The sequence below is a fragment of the Choloepus didactylus genome, chromosome 7 (assembly GCF_015220235.1).
Source record: "Choloepus didactylus isolate mChoDid1 chromosome 7, mChoDid1.pri, whole genome shotgun sequence".
Taxonomy (NCBI): Eukaryota; Metazoa; Chordata; class Mammalia; order Pilosa; family Megalonychidae; genus Choloepus; species Choloepus didactylus.
In genome coordinates, this window is record NC_051313.1 from 120839379 (window position 1) to 120861005 (window position 21627).

A 21627-nucleotide genomic window follows, 5' to 3' on the forward strand; every position below is an offset into this window, starting at 1 on the left:
GCCCCAGAGCCCAAAACCAAGAGGGTCCCTCTCTTCTTTTCCCAGACTAAGCTCTCAGGGAAGAACTGAGGCAAGAGGAGAAGAGGGGGAAAAAAGGACCACATGCACATGTGCTCTGGATTTTAAAAGCCGGTCTGGTATTTCCTCATTCCTGAGCTTCCAGGGTGGGACTGCATCCTGAAGAAAGCCAGGGCAGGAAGGTGAGGGTCTCAAGGATGCCCGCAGTCACTCCAACCAAGCCAGTCTGCTTCCACAGTTACAAAATGAGTGGACGAAAAAGTCTCTGAGGTGCCTGAAAGCTGACAGCTGAAGAGTCTGTCTGTCCTCAAAGACAGGTCTGGGAGGAAGGGAAATGGACGGGGATGGTGGGAACTAGAGCTCAGAGCTCCCTGGAGCTGGGAGACTCATTCATCAGCTCCCGGAGGTGAGAGGCTGCCTTGTCCAATTTCGACAATTCCATTTGGAGGACAGAAAGCTGGACAAAGAGAGAAGAAGATGAGGTCCAGGTACGAGGCCGGCCCCTCCGAGCTCACCCTCCCTCAGGGAGCTGGGCTTCAAGCTGGCTTTCCCTAGCCCTCACCCTTTGCTGCCTCTTAGTCTCTGCCTCCCCCTCCACTGGGTTCTGGGCCATGAGGCCATCAAGCTGCTTCTGTAACTTGTGTCTTCGGGAAGCCAGCAGAGGCAAATGGGTCTGGGGGTCCACCAGGCCCTGGGGGAAAGCAGGGAGAGAAGACTCAGATATCTACGACCCACACAACACCTCTCTCCTCCCCATTTTTCAGTCCCCACCCCACCTTCATAGCACCCACCCCCTTCCCCTCCTCCCAGCATTTCCTCTCAATTCCCACCCCTCTCTCCCCACAATCTTCCAATCTTCCCTGGTCACCTGCAGCTCCATGTAGGCCTGGAGAGTGTCACTGAGTGGGGCCTGGGCCCAGCCGGAAGGAGCTGCCACACCTGGGGGCAAGAGGCCCACAGCCCCACAGCGGCTCAGGGTGCCCAGGGGCTCCAGGAAGGCCTCAAAGAGGCCCTGCTCTCCAGGCTCTGAGCTCTGCAGCAACACTGGGGAGGGACAGAGGGACCGTCAGCACCCAGGCCTCAGAACCCACCTCCCTTCTCATCCTGGCTTCCCTGCCAGCCCCTTCCTCCTGCAGGGACCCAGGTGCCAGGACCCGCCTCACCTCGGGGCCGGGCCTTGGTGAGCTGGTACGTGGCACGGAGAGCCCTCAGCGCCTGCACAGCCTCCTGGACCTGGGAGAAGTGCCGCTCCAGCTCCGGCTGGCGCCAGTGCTCCTGGGGATGGGGGACCAGAGTTGGCAAACAGGCTTCTGGGAAACTCAGTATCAACTCTCCTGGCTCTGGCCCCCACCTGCCCGCTCCATCTCCCCAGGGATCTGTCCTCTCCACCCCCAAATCAACCACCCCCCCTCAAGGAATGGAACATGGCAGAAAATGGGGGGTCATCTAAGAAGGTTTTACATCATCAGAGCTTGCCGTTTAGTTGGTCTGATTGAAGGTAGCAAACAGGCAAACATAAGTTAAAATTAAAAATGTTATTATTCAAAATTCACAAAACCAAGTGTAAAAAAAATTTAAGAGTGAAACTTTAAAATGCTTTTTCAGTGATTCTGTAGCATTTTTACTTTTAAAGTTATTACAAGCTTAAAACTGCCCTGAGATTTTTGGGACACCTGTTACTAACCCATCTAACCGTCACCACAACCACAGCATGTTCTATTACTATCTCTAGTTTAAAGGAGGAAACTGAGGCACTGGCACATGGCCAGTCAGTTTCGGTCTAGCAACAAAGTCCATGCTCTTGGCCACTCCACTCTCTAGACCGCCAAGACCTCCAAGTAATCCCAGCAACCCTCAGTGACAACCCATCCTTGCACAGGCACTGCGGTAACTACCAGCCGTTCCCGGAAATGACCCCCACAGCAGACCCTTTCAAAAGACTGCTCCCACCCCAAGACACCACGTACGTGTGTGACTCACCAGGCTGCAGGCACTGGGGTAGGGGGCAACCGAGACACTGGGGGCTGGGGAGCAGCCCGGCCTGCTGGGCAGCCGCTGCCAGAGCTCTTCAGCCAGGAAGGGCATGAGCGGGGCGAGGAGGCGGAGACCAATGTCGGCGCAGGAAAACAGGATCTGGGGCGGCCCTGGGGGGCGGGGAGAGTGCGAGAGCACCGGCTTCACTGCCTCCTGGGGGGGAGCCACGGGTCAGAGGACAGGGCCCCACGTCACCTGACCCCTAGGGAGCCCCTCCCTGTGGGGAACAGTGTGGGAAGGGGCAGCTCCTGGGAGGGGGAGGGGCAGAAGCACTTTGCATCAGACACCATCGACTGGACCACAATCCCATCAGGACAGTTGAGAGCAGGTAAAAATGGAAATACAGGGCAGTGGTTCTCAGAGGTGGGTGGGGAAGCAGACTTCCAGTGAGGCATGTGTAATTTAGAAAGAAAAGCTTTGAGCTTTTTGCTAATCAAAAGGAGACATAGAAAGAGGGAAAAAAAGGGACACAGGTTTCTTAAAAGGTTGAGAAACAATGATCCAGGGCAACGATTCTCAAAGTATGGCCCTGAGGGGTGGCCTTTGGGGGAGAGAAGAAAGGCTCTAGGGAAAGGAGCCGGCAGGGAGGGAGGAGGTGTGGAGGGCAGTGGCGTGACCCTTGTCGGGTCAGAAGGGAGAATTCTCCCCACCACCCCCAGCCCTGCTGAATGAGACATGCTGGGGGTGGCGCCGGCAGCCCATGCTTAGCGAGCCCTTCTGGTGAGTGGCCACTGGACCAAGTTTGAGAAGCCTAAAGACCCCTCCACTCCTTCCCAGGCATCTCACAGCCCTCAGCCTCAGCAATTACAAGGACTGAAACACCTTCCTATCTGCTTTCCTAACCTGATCTGTCAGACTCACTTTTCCAGAAGTATCCCTTCTGGTCTCCCCACAGATGATGGGCAGGCAACAGTGCCCAGGGGAGAGAGGAACGGAGACTGCCCCATCTTGAAGGGACAATTAGAGACTTCTCGGGGAATCAGCAGCAGGCCTGGAGATGCCAGGCACTGCCCCCTGGCTCACTCACCAGGTAGACATCGCAGAGGTTGTGGAGCCAGAAGCGGTGCAGGGCGTGGGTGACGAGCGAGAGCTCCCGTGTGAGGAAGGCCCGCTCACACTCCAGCGCAGTCAGGGCCAGGCGGCTCAGGATCCAGGCGTCCACAGGGGAGGAGGGAGACAGCTGCGGGCAGGAGGGGCTTCAGCAATGCGAGGCTCGACCCCCACTCCCCTGCCTCCTTTCCTTCCAGATGCCACCTTCGGCCCACATTTCCCTCAGAACTCTGACTTCCCCCACTACAAGCACCTCTTCTTTCTGTCTCACCTCCTCTGCAGGCTGGGGTACAAATTTCTCCCCTAGAACACCGAGGATGAAGCGCAGGGCATTCCAGATCTTGTTGCAGAAATGGCGGGAGCTCAGGACCTCAGAGATAGACAGGTTCAGGTCATCCCCTGGGAGGGCAGAGAAACGGGTGAGTGTGCACGTGGCAGCGGCAGCAGCCCAGGAAGACCTGGGTCCTGCCTCGCCCCCTCGCCCCAGGGCCCACTGCCCTCACCACACCCGGGGCTTACCCTGGGCTCCGTGGGAACACAGTGTGAATCTCAGGGCGTCTGTCCCACACTCAGGGATCCCATGAGGGAAATCCTTTCTCTGCAACCAGAGGGAGAAGAGGGGTAGCAGACATCTGTGAGGCTGCAGGCCAGAAGCCTGAGTTGCGCAAGTAACTGGTAGCCACAAGCAAGAGGCTGGGGCTGGGCTGACCACGGCCACTCACCTGTGCTGCCGCTGCTATCGCCAGCTCTGCGGGGTCCAGGTTCCCATCTCTCAGCTTCTCCTGCAGCACCTGGAGGAGGGGGGAGTCACCCACTGGCCTTCTCCAGCCCTGACAAGGGTCACGCCACTGCCCCCCACATCTCCTCCCTCCCCACCGGCTCCTCTCCCTAGACACCCTTCTTCTGTCCCCCAAAGCCCACCCCTCAGGCTGGCATCTTCATCCTGACCTGCAGCTCCACACCACTGATGATGTCCCGTGGGTCCAGCACATTCCCCAGGGACTTGCTCATCTTCCGGCCCTGCCTGTCCCGAACCATGGAGTGAAGAAGCACCTGGAGAACGGAGGGGTCGGCAGAGGAGGGATTGGACAGCCTCTCCTTGGAGGGTCCCTTGGCATCAGGGGTTAGGGTGGGAAATGAATGAGGAAAGAGGAATCAGGAACTTGGAGAACACTGCATTGGGGGTCAGAAAAAGAAAGGACAAAGTTTGGAGAAAACTGGGGAGTCACAGAAAGGAGAGGGCACAGAAGGGCTGTTACCTTACTGAAGGGGAGCTGCCCCGTGAGCTGGGTCCCCAACAAGACCATGCGGCCCACCCAGAACAGCAGGAGGTCACTGCCCGTTTCCAAAAGTGACAGTGGGTAGAAACGGGCCAGGTCCAGGGTCTAGGAGGAAAGAGATGAGCGGTAAGAGGCCCAAGGCCCTGGGCCTCCAGCTCTTCTTGAGCCTTTCCAGAGCACCCAGCATCCACCTTCACTATCCCCACTTTCACAGCTCTCCCCTCTCACAACCCACCTCACCTCTTGGGGCCAGCCCAGAGCAGAGAAGGGGAACAGAGCAGAAGAGAACCACGTGTCCAGGACATCAGGGTCTAGAAAACAGAAGAGGGAATGGGGACAACTGGAATCTTGGCTTCTAGGACCTGAGACTACTGCTCCCACCCTTCCAGCCCCACCCCAACCCCCTCAAGGACCAGAGGTCTGACCCTTGGCCCCATTCTGGGCTTTCTCCATCTCAGTGTCTGTTCCCCTCAAAGACCCCACCCTCCCACTCAGGCTCTGGCACTCACCCCTCTCCAGCCTCAGCTCCGCTCCTGGCCTCCCTGTCAGTTTGGCAGCTACCTCCCTGGCCTCGGCCTCCGACCTCCCGACCACCCAACAGTCCTCCTTGTCACCCTGCAAAAGAAAGGGGTGGGGGAAAGAGTGGGGAAGAACGATGGCCACCAACAGGTATAAACCATCACTCAGTTGTCGCTCTCTCTCGTGTGGTCCTCGGACAGCCAGCCTTCTGGGGGTAAGATGAGGGAACTCGAGCTTGGGGGAGCTCTTGTTGCACATTAGGTTTCATGACTAAGGCTGTGAGGCACACAAATAAGGCAGGGACCTGGGACTGATCCTAGACACCCTATGACTTCTAGGCTAAGGCTCTTTCCGCCATGCTCCCCCCACCCCTGCCAGCTTCCTCCCACGAACCTTTGCATGGTCGTCTATCACCAGGTAGGCCGGAATCTGATGGCCCCACCACAGCTGCCGGGAGACACACCAGTCCCTGCCGAGAGGACACGAGTGACTTTTCAGCCTAAGCAGGGCGCTCCCCTCCCCAGGTCCATGAGGACACCCCTTGCTCTTACCCAATGTGGGAAAACCAGTGTTGCCAGTTCTTCTGGTGGAAGGACGGACTGAGCTCCAGGGCCCCTGACTCCACAGCCTGGAGAGAAAAGAACCTTTAGACACGGCCTCCTTTCTTGCACTGGTACTTCTCCAGGGATGGAGCAGCTGGCCTCTGAGGTGCTTCTAAGACTCAGAAGGAACTCCCAAGTCTCCAGCAAAGATCCCAGGCTTTAGTGAGGAGACAAGCCTGCCTCCCACCCAGCTCTCCTCTCAGTTACCCCAGGCAGCAAGGTCTTCAGGGTAAGAGATCCTCCAGCCCCCCTTGTTTCTTCATTCAAATTCTCAGGGAAGCCCCCCACACCCCCACCCCGGCCCAGGTCCTTCCTTGCACTGCAGCCTCACCTTGGCAGCTTGCTCCCCCATTTCCTGGCAGCGGACAAACCACTGGCTCTTCAGTAGGTATTCCACCACGTCCCCAGAACGACTGAAAGGGCGGCAAGGGTGAGTGCACTGCTCCTCCTGCCCTCTGCCTTTCTCTTGGGACACAGGACCCCACCACATGTCGGGGCCTCAGTACTGAGGATACAGTTTATGTTCTAATGTGGGGGGAGCAGAGGCCCTACTACTGTCAGTCTTATGGTTCATCTGTTTCTAGGTGAAGGCACTGAGGTGGGATTACCTGCAGAGGGGTAGCACCATGGGGTGGTTCTGCAGGCCCCGGAAAAGCCCCCTCTCCCTCAGTACAGAGAGAATCTTTTCCCGAGCCACAAATCGGTGAAGACCCTAGAGGACAAGTGGTAATACTAAAGGTTAGAGGCCTCTAGAAAAACAGGAGAATGGAGAGAGAAGGTGTCCCCAAAATATGGGGTGACGCTGTGCCTGGTACCACCTGCAGCCACTCCCCGCAGACGGAAGTCATGGTCCCGTCCTCCGCAATGACACTCAGGGGGCTCAAGCCGTGTCGGGCTCCCATCTCCGCATCAGCAGGACTGTGGGCTGGAGTCACCTTCACTGCCCCTGGGGATGAAGAACCACAGTGAGCACTTAACCTTGACCTTGACTTTTCCTTTCCTGATGTATGGCCATTGCCCATGCCTCCCCATCCCTCCCTGCCTATGCCCTGTCTATTCCCCCTCCTTCCCCACCACTCATTCAGACAACCCTCCACGAGGATTCCCCCCTCCCCACTTCCTTCCCCTCCCTCCCCTCTCCCCTAGAGGCCCCTGGCTTTTCCTCCACCACCTCCCCTCCACTCACCTGTGCCCACATGTGGCTGAACAGCAGAGTCTGTGATAAGGGGGATAAGCTGCCCTGTCAAGGGGTGACGAAGCTGTCGCCCATGTAGATGCTGAAGGGAGGGGAGGGTTCAGGGACAAATGCATGTGTTAGGGGGAAGGTTTGGGCTGTGGCATGAGAACCCTGGAAGTAAGGAGGAGAAAAGCCAGACAGTAAAGAACTATCACAGGAGTCAGCAAACCTTTTCTTAAAGGAACAGAGAATAAATATTTTAGGCTTTGCAGCCCAAGAGGCAAACTCAGTCTCTGTCACAATGATGCTAGTCTGCCTCTGTGGCAGTTAGACCAAACAGTCACGGATGATACTTGGGTGAATTAGTGTGGCTCATACAAAAGCAGACAGTGGGCTGGCTTTTGCCTGCGGGCCATAGTTTGTCAAGCCCTGAGCTAGAGAAAAAGTGTAACATCAGGAAGAAAAGGGAGTGGAATTAGAGCCACTGAAGGTTTGAGATGAGAGGAGCAATCTCAAGAAAAGGAAGCAGCAGGAAAGAAGGGGCCCCTATCCTAACAGGAGAGAAGAGGAGGCCCTGGGGCAGGAAGGCCAGGGTGGCGGCGTGCACGGGTTATCCTTACTGCGTATCGGGAGTCATCTGGATGAACGGCCACGGCCACATCTCCAGGCAGTGTCTCTGGCCTCGTGGTCCCTACCACAACCTCTGCGTCTGAAGACAAAGGTTCAAACACTTAGAGCTGGTCATCTCCCCAATCCCTCATTCCTGACGGAGCTGAAGTCAGTAACTGGAAAAGGGAGGGGGCGGGAGCAGTCAAGGTTGACCAGGACCCCAGGAGTTAGTAGAGACAATTATTAGGATCACAGGAGCCTGGGGTTTCCTTCTTAGCCAGTGACAAGAGGCCTGAGAGGGTGCCTGGGGCAAAGGAATTCCCCAATGGCTGGAGTGGGAGAAATGGGGATAGAATTAATAAAAACACCCAGGGTCCTTGCTTGACACCAGAGGACCCCAGGGGACTGTCCCAATCACAAATGCTGTACATTCCTCAGGGCAGCAGCAGCCCCTCTCCTATGAGAAGCTTCCTCTGAATGTTCCAGCTCGTCTATGTGTCCCTTCTCTGGACTCGTAGAAACACTGTTCAGACCACACTTTAGAACTAGTCTTAAGTCACTTTTTGGGCAGACGTCTGCAGAATTAGCCTAAGCTCCCGGAGGGCCGTCACCTCACACAGCTTTCTTACCTCCCCAGAATACCTGGCATAAGTGCCCCAAATAACATAGACACCACAGAGGCAGCATACACCCTTCCCACCAGATCACGAGACAAACTGGTGGGTTCCCACGAGCCCGACAGGGGCTGGAGGGAGAGGCAAGTGGTCAATGCTTTGGTGGGCTCCACTCACCAGGCTCTCCATCCACAGGGAAAGCAACAGAAATAAGGAGGCCGAAAGACACAGGGGTGGGGCAGCCAGGCAGTCGAAGCTCTGTGTGGCCAGGCAGGGGCCGGTTCTCCACCTGGAGGCATGAGGAAGCCATGCCAGGGAGCAGCCTTTCTGCAAGGCTCCCCACCTGGGCTTCCCACTTCCACACACCCTTCTACCCTGGCCTCCCTGCATTTCATCGAAGAGCCATTCAGAAGATTCTGGAACTGCTTCTCTCTCTCTCCCCTCACCTACTTCTTGTGCAGTAATACTTACAGTAAAATATTCACTGTGCATTTAAACCATAGTGTTTTATTTAATCCTCACAACACCCTGTATGTAAGCATTTCCATCATCTATTCACAGACTGAGAAAACTGAAGCTTAAAGAGGCCAACAAATTTGCCAAAAATCCCACAGCTGTTAGGTGGCAGGACTCCCCTTAGAGCCCACACAGCCTGGCTCAAGTCTGAGATCTGAACCGTCCTACTCTCCTGCCTCGGAGTTTCCGCAAACCTGCTTCTCTTTCTTCCCCTCACCTCAATATCTGAGATGGCTGATCTTAAAGCACATGACCAGTTGACGAGCTGCTGGTTCCGGTACAACAGCCCTGCCTCGTAGAGTCGCACAAAAGCTTCAGTCACAGCCACTGAGGAGCCCTGGAAGGACCTGAATGTCCACATCCAAGAGCCCCTTCACAGCCCTTCATCCCACTGAGGGACCCAGGCTTGCCCACACACTTCCCCTGCAGAGATCTCTGAACACCAGCCCCAGCCAATACCCACAGGGACCAAGGCATTAAATGCTCACAGCATCCATGGTAAAACACTCTCGATCCCAGTCCAAGGAGGCCCCCAGAGCTTGGAGTTGCTCACAGATCTCTCCACCTTTCCTGTCCCCAGAGAGAATTCATGTCAGCAAACGCATCCTGAGCAGCTGCTATGTAACAGGCCCAGTGATGCCCACAGCAATTCTAGGGGATGGAGGGAAATAAAAAGTGGGTCTGGCACGGATCCAGCCTCTAGAAGCTAATGGAGACAGACACAAAACCTAGTAAGGAGTCTTCTATGACATTAAAAGAAGCATAAAGTTCTACAGTAATGGAGGGGACAGTCAATTTGTGGGAAATCCAAGGACGCTTCACAGGAAAGATGGCATTTGATAACAGACCTGGAAGAATAAGAGTGATTTCAACAGGTGGAAGGTGGGAATGGGTAAGTGGGAGGGTTGGTAAAATCTACACAAGGGAAAATGGAGTAAGTGGAAAAAAAAGGAAAAAAAAAACAACTAAAAGTTTAAGTGTCTACATATGTATATGTATTGTGTGTGCGTGTGTGTGTGTATATAAATATATATATACACACACACATACATACTTAAACACACCCACACCCACACCTAAAGCCTGGAGAATCCCAGCAAGTGCTACGGGGCCCCAGACTTTGTCTCTGAGGGAAGTTAGGGCTGGGTAGGGAGAGCCATGGACTACAAGTTAGGAAAGAAAGTAGCTGAGAATCAAAGACCCCAGCCTCTAATATCTCAGCCCCCTCCACCTCTTCCCAGCCCACTTACTCCTCCTTCCACTTCCACACCTCCCTAAGGAAGTCTTCCCGGCTCAGCTCGTGTCTCCTCACCCCTCGCTCCTTCCACAGTTGTTTCTCGACCACAGCCTATGTTAGAATTAGAGGGCAACTGAATAGAGAATCAGATTGCTTTGAGGAAATTTCTTTTACTCAAGAAAAAAGTAGCAAAAGACATACTTGCGTGGCGATGCCTGCATGATCTGAACCAGGGACCCACAGCACCTGATCTCCACGCATCCGGTGCCTGCAACAGAAACCCTCTTCTTTGAACACCTTACATTTATCCTCATTCCTTCCCCACTTTCTACTTGCCCTCCAAGAACTCAAGAAGCCCCCAGGCCTTCTCACCAGCGCACTAGGACATCCTGTATGGCCACCGTGAGTGCGTGGCCGATGTGCAGGGAGCCAGTGACATTGGGGGGTGGGATACACATGGAAAAAGTCTCTCCTGTGGCCTGGGGTAGCCGGGCCTAGACAGAAGTCAAAAGGCAAGAGAGAATTGGAAGTTACCTGGGGGAACAGCACCCCCTGGTGTCTCCAAAGCAGAAAGAACTTCAGGAAAGAACTTTCCAGCAAATGTGGGGCGGGGGTGGGGTTAGAACCTGCCAAGGGAAAGTTCTGGAGACGCCAGGAGCAGAAGGCAAGCTCTCCTTTTCTGGAGTAGGCTCTGCAATGTGGCTCTGAGGTCCAAATTCTGAAGGTCAGTTGTGCCCACCAACCTTACAGGCCACTCTGTCCTGGGAACAGTTTAGTACCCCTCCCTGCCAGGTACTGACCTGATATTCCGGTTTGAAGAAGCCTTCTCGTACCCACCAGGGATACCAGGCAGCCTCAACATATTGGGGGCTGTATGCAGGAGGCAAGGGCCCTGATACATCTGTGGAGGCAGAGGAGAGCTCCACTAATTACCAAACTTTGTTCCATGGCAACAAATATGTGAGTGAAAAAGCCTTCCAAGTTCCCTAGTTACCTTTCCTTTCACCGCGTTCTGTAGGGATTTCATACAATACTATCTCCTTAAGAGTCCAGGCCTTACTGGATTCTGCAGGAGACTAGGGAAAGGGAGGGTCAGAAAGGGGCATGCAATTCCCAGTATACTGCAGCCATCTGGGTCCCAGACCCTGATTCTCTCCCAGCCCTCCCCCAAGTCTTCTCAGGGACCAATGCTGCAAGCTGTGTGGCCCCTAACCTTGCTCTTCCCGACTATGCCAGCCTCCAGCGCCGCCTGCTTCTCTCGAAGGCGCTTCTGCTTTGCTTCACGGTTCCTCCGGGAGATGGGGGACCCATAGGGCTCCGGTTGGGTTGAAAGGGCATGGGACCTGGGGAGGCCCCATGAAGGCCTCAGCCCCCAAAGTGGTGGTCGAAGAAAAGCCAGAGACAAATGAGACATCAGGTGCGCTTGGAAAGGGGTCAAGATCTGTTCCAGACAGAGAGCACTTCAGAATATGTTACCCCTTTTCCTAGTCTCACCTCTTTTGCCCTGCCTCCTACTAGCACTGCCCTGTTATTCTAAGTAGCCGTCCCCTCCCACCCAATCCTTCCTTCGGGGGGACTAAAGTGCATGGTATCGACAGGGAAAGCACCCAGTAATCGTGGAAACCAGGGTTGGTCTCGAGCAGGGTCGGAAACTATCCCTCAACCCATGCATCTACAAGAGGGTGACCGCTGACATCTGGGAGAGATGACCGACATCAGTGTGCCCAAGTGTCCGCAAGGAGATCCGACAGGGTCACCGTGATCTTCGCACGCCCGTCCCACCGCGCGGTCCCCAGCCACACAGCACCCTCCAGCCCCGTAGGCTGCCAGGGTGCGCTCTCACCCGCCGGCACCCGCAGACCCCGGAACATGACCAGCGATCCGCGCGGCGCCTGGAGGCGGGACCCGCCCGGGCGCATGCGCAGGAGCGGACCTCGGCCCCACCCCCTCTCCCGTGGCCCAATGGCTGTCCACGCTGAGGGGCGCCCGTGCGCCACGGGGTGGAGCCGGGCCGCTTGCTTCTTTTCCATAACTTTATTAAACAAGAAACGTCCCAACGTGGTAAATTAAAACAAAACAAAACAAAATAAAAAACAACCCTAAGTCCTGAGTTCTGAGGCCGCGCCCCTAGCACGCGGCCGGCTCGGCCTTCCCGGGTCCCAGCCCCCACGCTCTCAGGAGCTGTGCTTCTGCCGCTTCCAGAAGCGCTTGACGTCGCTGTGCCCGGCCGGGGTCACCACCATGAGCCGCTTGGCCGAGTTCTCGAATACGAGCACGCCCAGCTCCCGCGCGTGGGCCAGCAGCAGCTCAAAATCCACCTGCGACAGGAACTGGTTGTACAGCACGCCTGGGGTCCGCAGGACCGGAGGGGAGAAGAGAGAGAAGGCCAGACATGAGGCTCGGAGCTATAACCTGGGGAGTCGTCCCAGCCCCTTCCTGGCAGCCTCAAGGCGGTGGTCTGGGCTTGCCCTCCGCTGCAATCTAGACTACTTCTCTATTGCTCCCGGGCTCATTTTAAAACTGGTGTGATCCAGCCGTGTTCAGGAAGACAGTATAAAAGAAAACCTATTAATGGTCACCAAAACAGAGAAATCACTGTGGATTATCAGTCCCTCTTTCCCTTTTCTAGCTAGTCCAACTTGCACTGATTTGTGCCACTTTACTTGCTGCCAACCACCTACCACAAAATAAAGTGTCTTACTATCTTTTCTCTCCCAGCCCATGGCAGATGACAAAAAATTATATGCATGAAGAATTTTTCAGTTCATGAAAACTGAATCGACCTTCTGGCCAATAACCAAGACATCCCATGGAGGCCACTCACCCTCAGTAAACCGGAGCCTGTCCCTTTCCATCTCCCAAAGCCGAATCTGGTCCGTGATGGTGGGGGGCAGCACAGGTGTCTGCAGGGGTGAAGGATGGCTGTAAGGATTCAGGAATACCACCCCCAGACAACCCTGCACTCCTTTCATTCCCAGACTTGGATGCCCCCCACCCCTCTTTTCCATCATCTCAGCACCAAGTGCCTGAAGCTGCCAGCCTCCAGCATCTTGGTAAGTGTACCTGTTTGAGCATCACGGGGTGGGCCCTTGTCCTTAGGAAGTGGATGATCTAGGAAAACAGACAATAATAGCATCAGAGCTAGGGTGAGAAGGCAGGAAAGCAAGCCCTCTGAGCCATCACCTAATGTCATGGGAATGTCAACTTTGTTAAAAATTCACAGCCACGTCCCTCAATACCTGTACCTGTCAACTCGGCCCGTCCCTGGTGAGCTGTTGTCCCAACTTGCTGCTCCCACTGGTCATGTCTGCTATTCCCTCTCTGGCACATTTGCTATTCCATAGCCTTGTTTTGTTTTTCTTTCTTTAAAATAGCAGCAGCTATTATTTTTTGAGCACTTACTGCATGGCAGGCTCTAAGCTAAATGCTTTGCCTTTATTTTCTCATTGAATCCTTTCAACAACTCTGTGAGGTGGGGACTGTCATTATTTCCATTTTCTGATGAGGAAACAGACTCACAGAAGTGAAGCAAGTAGGCTGTTTACACAGGAAGTGGTGATGCTGAGACAAAATCGAGGGTTATTCCTCCTCCCTCCATGTTTTTTTCTTCTCAAGGGTCTACCTATTCTCACACCTAGACACTTCTCGTGTGCCCAGTGTTCAAACACAGGCAACCCACCGACCACCTATGGTAAGAGACCTGATGCCAGCCTCCTGTAATGTGACCCCCTGTACCCCTCAGCCCAAGTGCAGCTCATCTTCCAGCCTGGGGTACCTGTTGGGCTGTGATGCCACTGGCGATGGCCTGCTGCACGCTTTCCCGGGTCACTTGGGCCACCACCATGTTGGGGAAGCGATAGAGCATCTCAGAGAAGAGGGCGATGAGGGCGATCTGCAGCTCCGACTCTGATCCAGAGATGGCAGAGGATGAGGAGGGCTAACCCCACTCTCAGATACCCTCAAGCCCTTCCTTCAAGTGCTGAGGAGTGGCAGGGCATTCTGTAAGCTACCAGGTGCTAGGCGAATGGGAAGAGAAACCAGCATCCCCTCCTGCTTCCTTCCCTCCTCTGCCCCCCATGCCCATCCCCAGCCTGTTCTCCCAGAAGCCCTCTGTCCAGGCTCACCCGTATAGGCATACAGTCGGTAATTGGTCTCCACGACAATGAAGCCTGGCTGATGCGCAGTGCCCCCAGCCCCAGAGACACCTGATGAGAGATTGATGGCCAGACGCGTGGGATAGTAACGCCGGGATTTCCTCTGGAAAGGATAGAAGGGAAGGGTAGAGAGCCCTTGCTTAGGTGTCATTGCCCTACATCTTCCTGCCCGAGACATCAGATCCCTCACAGTCCACAGAACCTCAACCCCCAATTTCTCTCCCCCATGGGACCCAAGTATTCAGTCCTGGCAACTACTTTCTGCTACTGCCTCCTGAGACACCCCCAACCCTTCCTTTTAAAGGTCAAGACAACACACCACTAGGCTGTTCCCTAGAAGCCATGTACTTGTATGCCCGTACCTTCCTCTGGAAAACAAGCCCAAACTCACGCAGATGTTGCAGAAAATTCAACAGAGAATCACTCATACCTTCCACAGAGTAATCCTGGGGAAGAGAGGGCCAGCTGGGATCCAAAACATATCCCATCCTTCCTCCCCTGACCCCAAAGACTCATTTCCACTTTCCCCATCTCTGGTCAGTTATATTTGTTCTTATCTTCTCACTCTATTGCCCCATACCACACTCCCCCCGTCCCATCTCCCTATCCCTCAGTCTGCCCAAGAAGCCCCCAGCCACAGTTCCCTCCTTACCTTGCCCAAAGTAGAGAAGCTGAGCTGGAAAAGGAAGGAAAGAATCTCCACTAGATCCATGCCCCGGCTCTAGAGAGGAAGGGGCAAAGACAAAGGGAGTGAGGGGAAGAGAAAATGGGAGGAGCAGGACAGAAAAAAGAAAATAAGGGCAGGGGTCTCTCAGCGGGGATGCTCCTGGGAACAGCAGAGCATGCTGGAAGCAGCCCCTGGCCTCCTCACCTGGGCTGTCTGCAGATACTGCAGCATAAAGTACCAGAGCTGGGCAGGGGTGTCCAGCAGCAGGAACTGGAAGCCAGCAGAAGTAATGCAGGGTGGCTCTCCAGGTTCAGAACTAGGACACAGAGAGGAACAATGGTGGAGATATGCAGAGAAAAGCCACCATCCCCACTTGTTCTCTCACGTTTTTTTCTTTTCATTTGACTCCCTCCAATCCTGACCTGCCCCAGACATCCAGTTTAGCAAGGGCTCAAGGAGATGGCAAAGCAAGGGGCTCCTGTATCTCTGGCTTCCTCACCTCTTCATGAGCCCAGCCTGGCTGAGGAGCTGAGCCAAGTCCTGGCTAACGGCTGCACTGGGGGAGCCCACCATGAAGTGCAGCACCACCTGAGTAACAGAAGACAGTGGAGAGACCAATACCTCTAAGGGCCATGGATAGGTGTGAGCATGAGCAGAGACACAAGAGTCCCAAGTCCTCACCTCCCATCGCTCCTCGGCATACTTGTCCAGTGAGGGAACATCCCGGGCATGCTTGTCTGGTCCCAGCTGACTTGTGTCATCAGACCAGGCCTTTCCCCTATGGCCAAGATGTGCCAAGAATAAGGAGCCTGCCGCCTCTTGCCCACTTTCTACCCTTATCCCCATGGGCCGTGAATGAGGGGCACTTCCTACACCATACAGCTACATCCTGGTCTAGCCTATTCCTAAAGGAGCTCCCCAAGGTGGCACCCTTTAGAGTCTATGGAGGTCTCTCAGAAGCTCTCCCTCCAGCTGTTTAATTAGCAGTTCCCATGTCCCAACTTAGGAAGAGATGGAAGTGACATACCCACCCAGAAGGGCAATACGGAGGTTCTGGCGGAAGACAGGGTTGAGGATGAGGCCCTGGAGACCGCCAGGGAGCAGCTGAGTGTGCCAGATACGGAGGCCACTCAACAGCCCTGTACTTTCCTCCTGCACCCTGGAACAAAAGCAGAGAGGTAAATGGGGTTTCTGGTGAACAAGAAGGAAGCCCATACAGGCCTCTGTTTCTGCCTTTTCTGAACTGATGATTCCTGGAACACAGAATGAAATCAGTGTCTTAAGACAAATTTCTTTATTGCAAGACTTATCCAAGTCTATATATGTCATGACTCTCCAAGAGGAAAAATACAGTATGCAGAGTTCCCCAAACTTACTTAATTATGAGTTTTGTGGTATACCCATTAATATTTCTTGGAAGTGATCCAAGAAACAGTAGTTTGGGAACTACAGCTGTTAAGAAGTTTGTATCTGGCTGTGAATGCAGTAGAAACTCACTTGCTAAATTCCTTCTTCACCCACAGGGCTACAGCAGCTTGTGGCAAAGGCTGCTCCAGAAAGAGCATCCGCATCACCCAGTTCTTAGCTAAAGATGGGAGCTCCCTGTAGAGGGTAGAGGTCAAATGTTATTGTCAGAAGCTGACTTTTATCTATAACTGCCTCCAAGAGCCTCTCAAATGTTTCATCTCACCACCACCCACGCCCCCCACACACATACCCTTGCAAGTCCAGCTGCCCCCCAAAACTCCATTTGTTTTGGCCTGCCACCCTTTGAAGTAATCTCCAAGCCCCTCAGGGTTTCCACCCATGATAACTTATTCCAGTCTGCAGACTCCTGTTACATTTCCCCACCATGATGATCCCTGCCATGAAAAGGGTCCTCACCTGAAGACAGCCAGGCAGGTGGCAGGGTGCCCATACAATCGGTCCAATACCCCAGGGCTCAACCCCCCTAAGAATTCCTGCAAGTTCCGGCATTGTAGGTGTACTCGGTTAAGTCCACCCCTTGTGGGGGTGCTCTCCATCACCTGAGAGATGCCAAGTGTTAGAAGCACATCCCCACCATCCATGGCAGTGTCACCCCTCCCTTTTCTCATTGCAATTCCAGTTCCCCCCACCCTGCACTCCCCAAATAACCCATCCTTTCTGTGGTTCCCTCTTCCATGTCACTCATCTCCTGTTACTCCCAAATCTGACCAACCTCCCCTCCTGTCCTGCCTCTTCACCCCACTTCTGCCCTCAACTCCAGTCTTCTCTCAATTTCCAAATGACAGAATTAATTGTCCCATATGTGTAAAATCACTTTGTATTTCAATGACTTGTCTTATCTTTAGTTGAACAGTTTGATCCCGGTCCTCTCCTCTTCCACCCCTCCTGGCCAGATCAGCCTATGGGTTGCAAATCGGTCATTCCTTCCCATCTTCTATTTCTTCGCCCCGCTTCCCCGGCTAAGCAGACAAAGAACTACATCTCCCCTCCGTCTTTACAATCGAATTCCCACCTCTCTCCTTTACCCCCAAAGTCTCCTTCACCCCATTCACTCTGACCCGACACAGTCCTAACTCCTAACTTTCCCCTACTTTCCTTCCACTCCTCGCCTCTCACCCAACTCTGCCTCTTACCTCCGCCACCCCACTCTCCCCGGGCTCCCTCACCACTCTGTCGATCCCCCCTCGTGCACTCCGAGTCTCGAGCGGTCGCTTAATTGGAGCTAATATCTTGCAGTGGCTCCTGGGTATAGGGGAAAGGATGGTGAAAAATACGAGGAAAAGATGGGGAGAGGAACGAAGGACTCCTCACACGGAAGCCGAGACTGACGGATTCAGAAGAGAAGGGAGGGAGTGGAAAAGTGGGAAGACAAGAATAGGCGCTGCACTCGCCCGCCGCAGGGCATAGTGGGAATTGGAGTCTCGTTCTCGCTCACTCCAGAGGAGGCTGACAGGATTCTGACTACGACTCCCGAAAGGCACCGCGGGGCAGCGAGGAGAAGAGAAGCTGGTTTTTAGTTGAGAAAGCCGAGGATGCCGAGGCCTGGCGGTTTGGTTCCGCGGCGCCTCCTCCCACGCTGCTAACGGCGCGACTCACAGGCCTTAACGGGACAAGGTACGGGGGGAGTAGATGGGCTTCTCGGAGGTGGCGCGCTGAGGCCGGGCGGTTGTGAGACGCTTAGGCTTATAGATGCACGAAACTGGGTTCCTTGAGCTCACTTAACTCTTCATGAAATTGGGATAATTAATGCACACTCCAGAGTGTTTACTTGGCGTGTAAGTACGCAATACATTTTAATTTCCACCTCCACCAGGCCTCCACCCTCGCTTTTAGTTAGAAGATCCTAAAAAGTACAATTTTCTAAAGAAAGCAGTTGTTTGCTCTGATTTGATTTACAAACCTACTGCAGGGAAAGGTAAAGGAATGGCTAAAGCCGAAGCCAGAGCTACGTGTTTCCCCAAGTTCCTATAAGGCGAGTTTTATTATTTCCACTTTACAGCTGAGAAAATCGAAGCCCAGCAAGGTGAAGAAGTTTGCCCACGATCAGACAGCTAGAAAGTGATGAAGCTGCGTTTTGAGACACATTTATACGGGAGCGAAGGACCAAGGACCAAAATGATAAGGACTGCAGAAGGCTTTGTAGCTGGTATGTTATCTTGTTCCCTATTTCTATAGCAGTAAATGTTTAAAATCCTGAAAGCATGACACAGAACTGATAAAGCTTTTTTATGGCAAAAGTCAAGTAAAGTTAAAAGACAAATTACCTCCTGGGAAGAAATGTTTGATAAAATAGACAAAATACAGAAAACTTACAAAGCAATAAGAAAAAGAACCAACACAATAAGAAGATTGGCAAAAGAGAGGAGCAGGCAAGAGGGAAAAGAAATACAAATGCCTTATAAACAGAGGAAAAACTCAGCTTAAGGAAAAGCAAATTAAAGAAACAAAGTATTGGAAATTAAAGAAACAATAAATATCAGATTAGGAAAAAAAAGAAAATTAAGGGTTGACAGCCTCAATGCTAGCCATGGTGTAAGAGCATATGCATACACTTTTGTTGAAGATTGGCATAGGTACAACTTTTTAAGGGTAATGTGGCAGTATCTAGCAACAATTTTAATGTGACCACTGCCTGACTTAGCAACTCCAGCTTTAAGGATGTATCACACTGAAATTCTCTCACATGGGTACAGAAATGTAAATGCAAAGGCGTGTTTTGAGGCGTGTGTTTTTTGTGTTATGAAAACAATGGAAAACAGCCCAGGTGTCCATCCTTGGGGGTTGGTTACATAAAATGTAGACGGTCCCATCAATGTAGGATACTGGGCAACCTTTAGAGAGGAGGTTGGTGTATGTATAGTGCCCTGCAGCTATCTATGGCCTATCATCAGGGGGAGAAAAGCAGTGTACAAAATGGCGTATATGGCATATTGCCACCTTTGTAAAATGTTGTCGTGTTCGTAAAACTGAAAGGCTATATGCTTCATTTCAGAGGGAGCAGACAAAGGGAAGCTGGGCAGACCCCTTGGAGAGCCCTGCTCTAAGAGATGCAGTGAATGAGGTCAGGATGCCCAGAGGCAGGAACTGAGCATATACTGAGTTCCTGGAACTGGCCTTAAGGAAGAAACTCAGCCTGCTGAGACAGCTGGGCCTAACAAGGGGTTCTAAGGGCTTAAGCTGTAGAAAGAGCATGGAAACATTCTCTTATGGAGAGCTCACAACCTCCTCCCCACTGACAGCATCCTGGAGAGAAAGAATATAGAGCCACAAGTTAGCATGCTTCCCACCCAGCATCGCCGTCTGCTGGCTGTGCAACCTTGGGTAATTTGCTTAACCTAACAAATTTCCTTCTCCATGAATGACAGTAATTTTAATTTTGTGACTATTAAGTAAAATATACTATGAAATAAGTATGGTGCTTGGCATATAGTAAATCTTAACATCGTCATTATTGTTTTCTGTAACTTTCACTTACTGATCCTAGTTCCCTAACTGCACAGAATAATCCAATCTCTTATGTTAGCCTTTAGATATTTGACAAAACTTCTTTCTTTCAACCAGTATTTACTAAACCCTGTCTTCCAGGAACTTGCCCTTTTGGCACTCACAGTCTAGTGGGAAAGGCAGGTATAAGAAAATATACGTGCACAAATGCATGTAAAATCGCACCTGTAATAAGTGCTACAAAGAAGAGGTTCATGTGCTCTAAGAGCACCAGGAGTGGATTTGACCTGGTCGGGGAGGCCAGAGACGGTTGCTGAAGGGCGAGCAGGAGCTAACAAGGCGAAGACAGCAGGGACAGTGTTCCAGGGAACAGCACGCTTCAGAGGCTCTGTGCAGGAGGAGCTGTGGCCTGTTGGAGTAGCTGCATGAAGGCTGGTGGTGCCTAGAGAAAAGGTTGGGGAAGGACGCTGGAGAGATGTGGGGGGGTCCAAACTCGACCAAGAAGATGACTTCGTTCTTGATTCTAAGATCAGTGGTTTTGAAATAAAGGAGCAGAGTCAGACTTCAGTGTTTTTTAAGTTACTCTGCAGCGCCAAAAAGAAACCAGAGAGGAGCAGGAGCAGATCTGGGGGTGACCAGCTGGGAGACTACTGCAGTGGTCCAGGCAGGAAGATGGTGGCTGGTGCCAGGGTGGTGATGCAGATAGAAAGAAACAAATGAGTTCAAGGGAAACTGGGGTGGAAAAATCAACAAGGCTTCATGGTAGATTGGACTTGGGAGGTGAGAGTAAGGGGGAGAAGGTAACAAGGAGGACCGCCTGGTTTCTGGCTTATACAGTTGAGTGGATGATGATTTACTGAGTCAGGAAACCACAGAGGAGGAACCAGTTTGGACATGCTGAGATTGAAGTTCAGATGAACTTCAGGAGGTTTATTGAAATCTAGAGCTTAAAAAGAGAGCTCCGGGCTCACTGCCATGGCTTCCATTGCTCGCCATTCTGGGTCTGGCCTCAAAACTCTAACCTGTGGGTGCCCGTCTTAAATCGTGGTGCACGGTGGTCTGACCTAGGTAGGTTTCAGCAGGACTGTTAGACCTGTGACCTGGCCCCTGAGGGCCTGTTCATTGAACATAAGACTACATTATCTTTTATTGGCGTCCTCATTATCCAGTTTACTCATTTTGAGAATGTCATCAACCAAAACCCCAGGGTCTTTATTTCTCATGAACTGCTGGCAAGACAGGTCTGCCTGGTCCAATACTTGAAACTGTTTTGTTTTGTTTTTTGTGGTTTTTGTTTTGTTTTTCTTTGTTCCTTTCCAGCCAAATTTGCACTCTTTGTTAAACGCTGTCTTGGTGGTTGTGACTCATCTTTCCAGGCCTCTGAGATCATTTAGGCTCGAACCTATTGGGTCATTTGCACACTTCATCAGTCTGATCCAAAGATTATCAACTGCACTTCCCAGACCCTCAGGGGGTCCTAGAATTTGGGCAAGAAAAAAAAAAATTTCACCTTTATTTTTACTAACATGTAACTGAAATTTAATATTTCCTTCAATTGTGAATATAGGCAAAACCCCACCAGTATTAACAATACCTGTGGCTTGTCACTAATAAACATCACAAGTATTTTTATATCCCATTATAGCTATTGTAGAAATCTCAAAATATCCTTTATGCTCATTGCCATTTGAAACTGTCAGCAGTTATAAACCTCCTGCTAGATCTTGATATTAAATATATTTAAAAGAAGCACATATAACTTTATCACTTTTAAACATTTGGTTAACCGTTTCAATTTGTTTTCTTAGTAATCTTACATATTTTGCCTTATCGGTTTTAAAAACATAATTCTGAGGAGGAATCAGGAGGCCCCTGCAGACTGCCCAGGGGTCCAAGGCACAGAAAAGGTTAGGAACCACTGCCCTAACTCACTTCCCTAACCGGCGTCAGGACCAGGCTGGGCCTCCCATAGCCTGTTGCCCCCTGCCTATTCCTTCCCAGTTGAGGCGGTTCATACATTCATGCGTTGTCTGGAGGTCCCGCAGGCAAGGGCCTGAATTATGTAGAAACTGAACCCAATGCTGGACAAAAAGGTGTGGAAAATGGGATGGGGAGGGGGCGGAAAAGAGGAGAGGGAAGCAAAAGAAATGGGTCCAGGTGAGGGGTACCAAGCAGAGGAGGCAGATTCTACCAAAACCCCAAGAAACCCAACACATAG

The 21627-nt window shown here is 52.4% G+C and overlaps 2 protein-coding genes and 1 long non-coding RNA gene across 9 annotated transcripts; 1 reads left to right on the forward strand and 2 right to left on the reverse strand.

The window, feature by feature from the left end:
- Positions 1-116: 116 nt before the first annotated feature.
- On the reverse strand, positions 117-11577 carry VARS2 (valyl-tRNA synthetase 2, mitochondrial). Of its 4 annotated transcripts, none has more exons than XM_037843022.1 (30): positions 11500-11577; positions 10870-11097; positions 10651-10732; positions 10457-10557; positions 10029-10150; positions 9858-9924; positions 9670-9767; positions 8908-8989; positions 8637-8756; positions 8081-8192; positions 7301-7389; positions 6690-6780; positions 6322-6449; positions 6112-6215; positions 5835-5916; positions 5453-5529; positions 5295-5370; positions 4892-4997; positions 4623-4693; positions 4362-4487; positions 4051-4155; positions 3825-3893; positions 3622-3700; positions 3374-3501; positions 3080-3232; positions 1999-2205; positions 1182-1293; positions 887-1062; positions 581-709; positions 117-475 (listed from the first exon to the last, which is right to left on the reverse strand). In XM_037843022.1, exons 2-30 carry the CDS (start codon positions 11068-11070, stop codon positions 380-382), a joined length of 3189 nt encoding a protein of 1062 aa, XP_037698950.1. In that variant the 5' UTR covers positions 11071-11097; positions 11500-11577; the 3' UTR covers positions 117-379. The 4 variants fall into 4 exon arrangements, with proteins under 4 accessions (XP_037698950.1, XP_037698949.1, XP_037698952.1 ...); XM_037843021.1 differs by having other exon boundaries at positions 11371-11507; XM_037843023.1 differs by lacking the exons at positions 117-475; positions 581-709; positions 11500-11577 and having other exon boundaries at positions 925-1062; positions 1999-2162; positions 10870-11489.
- A 110-nt stretch (positions 11578-11687) lies between these two features.
- On the reverse strand, positions 11688-17304 carry GTF2H4 (general transcription factor IIH subunit 4). 3 transcript variants are annotated; one of them, XM_037843064.1, is made up of 14 exons: positions 17132-17304; positions 16362-16504; positions 15975-16079; positions 15505-15636; positions 15159-15255; positions 14977-15065; positions 14682-14793; positions 14463-14531; positions 14173-14256; positions 13781-13913; positions 13432-13562; positions 12720-12767; positions 12481-12559; positions 11688-12003 (listed from the first exon to the last, which is right to left on the reverse strand). In XM_037843064.1, the coding sequence occupies exons 2-14, from the start codon at positions 16499-16501 to the stop codon at positions 11831-11833; spliced, it is 1392 nt and encodes a 463-aa protein (XP_037698992.1). In that variant the 5' UTR covers positions 16502-16504; positions 17132-17304; the 3' UTR covers positions 11688-11830. The 3 variants fall into 3 exon arrangements, with proteins under 3 accessions (XP_037698992.1, XP_037698993.1, XP_037698994.1); XM_037843065.1 differs by having other exon boundaries at positions 17099-17304; XM_037843066.1 differs by lacking the exons at positions 14977-15065; positions 15159-15255.
- Positions 17305-17456: 152 nt separating this feature from the next.
- Positions 17457-21302, forward strand: LOC119539521. Of its 2 annotated transcripts, none has more exons than XR_005217892.1 (3): positions 17457-17579; positions 17965-18111; positions 18958-21302. It is a non-coding gene; the product is annotated as an uncharacterized LOC119539521 (long non-coding RNA). The 2 variants fall into 2 exon arrangements; XR_005217893.1 differs by having other exon boundaries at positions 19551-21302.
- Positions 21303-21627: the final 325 nt, after the last annotated feature.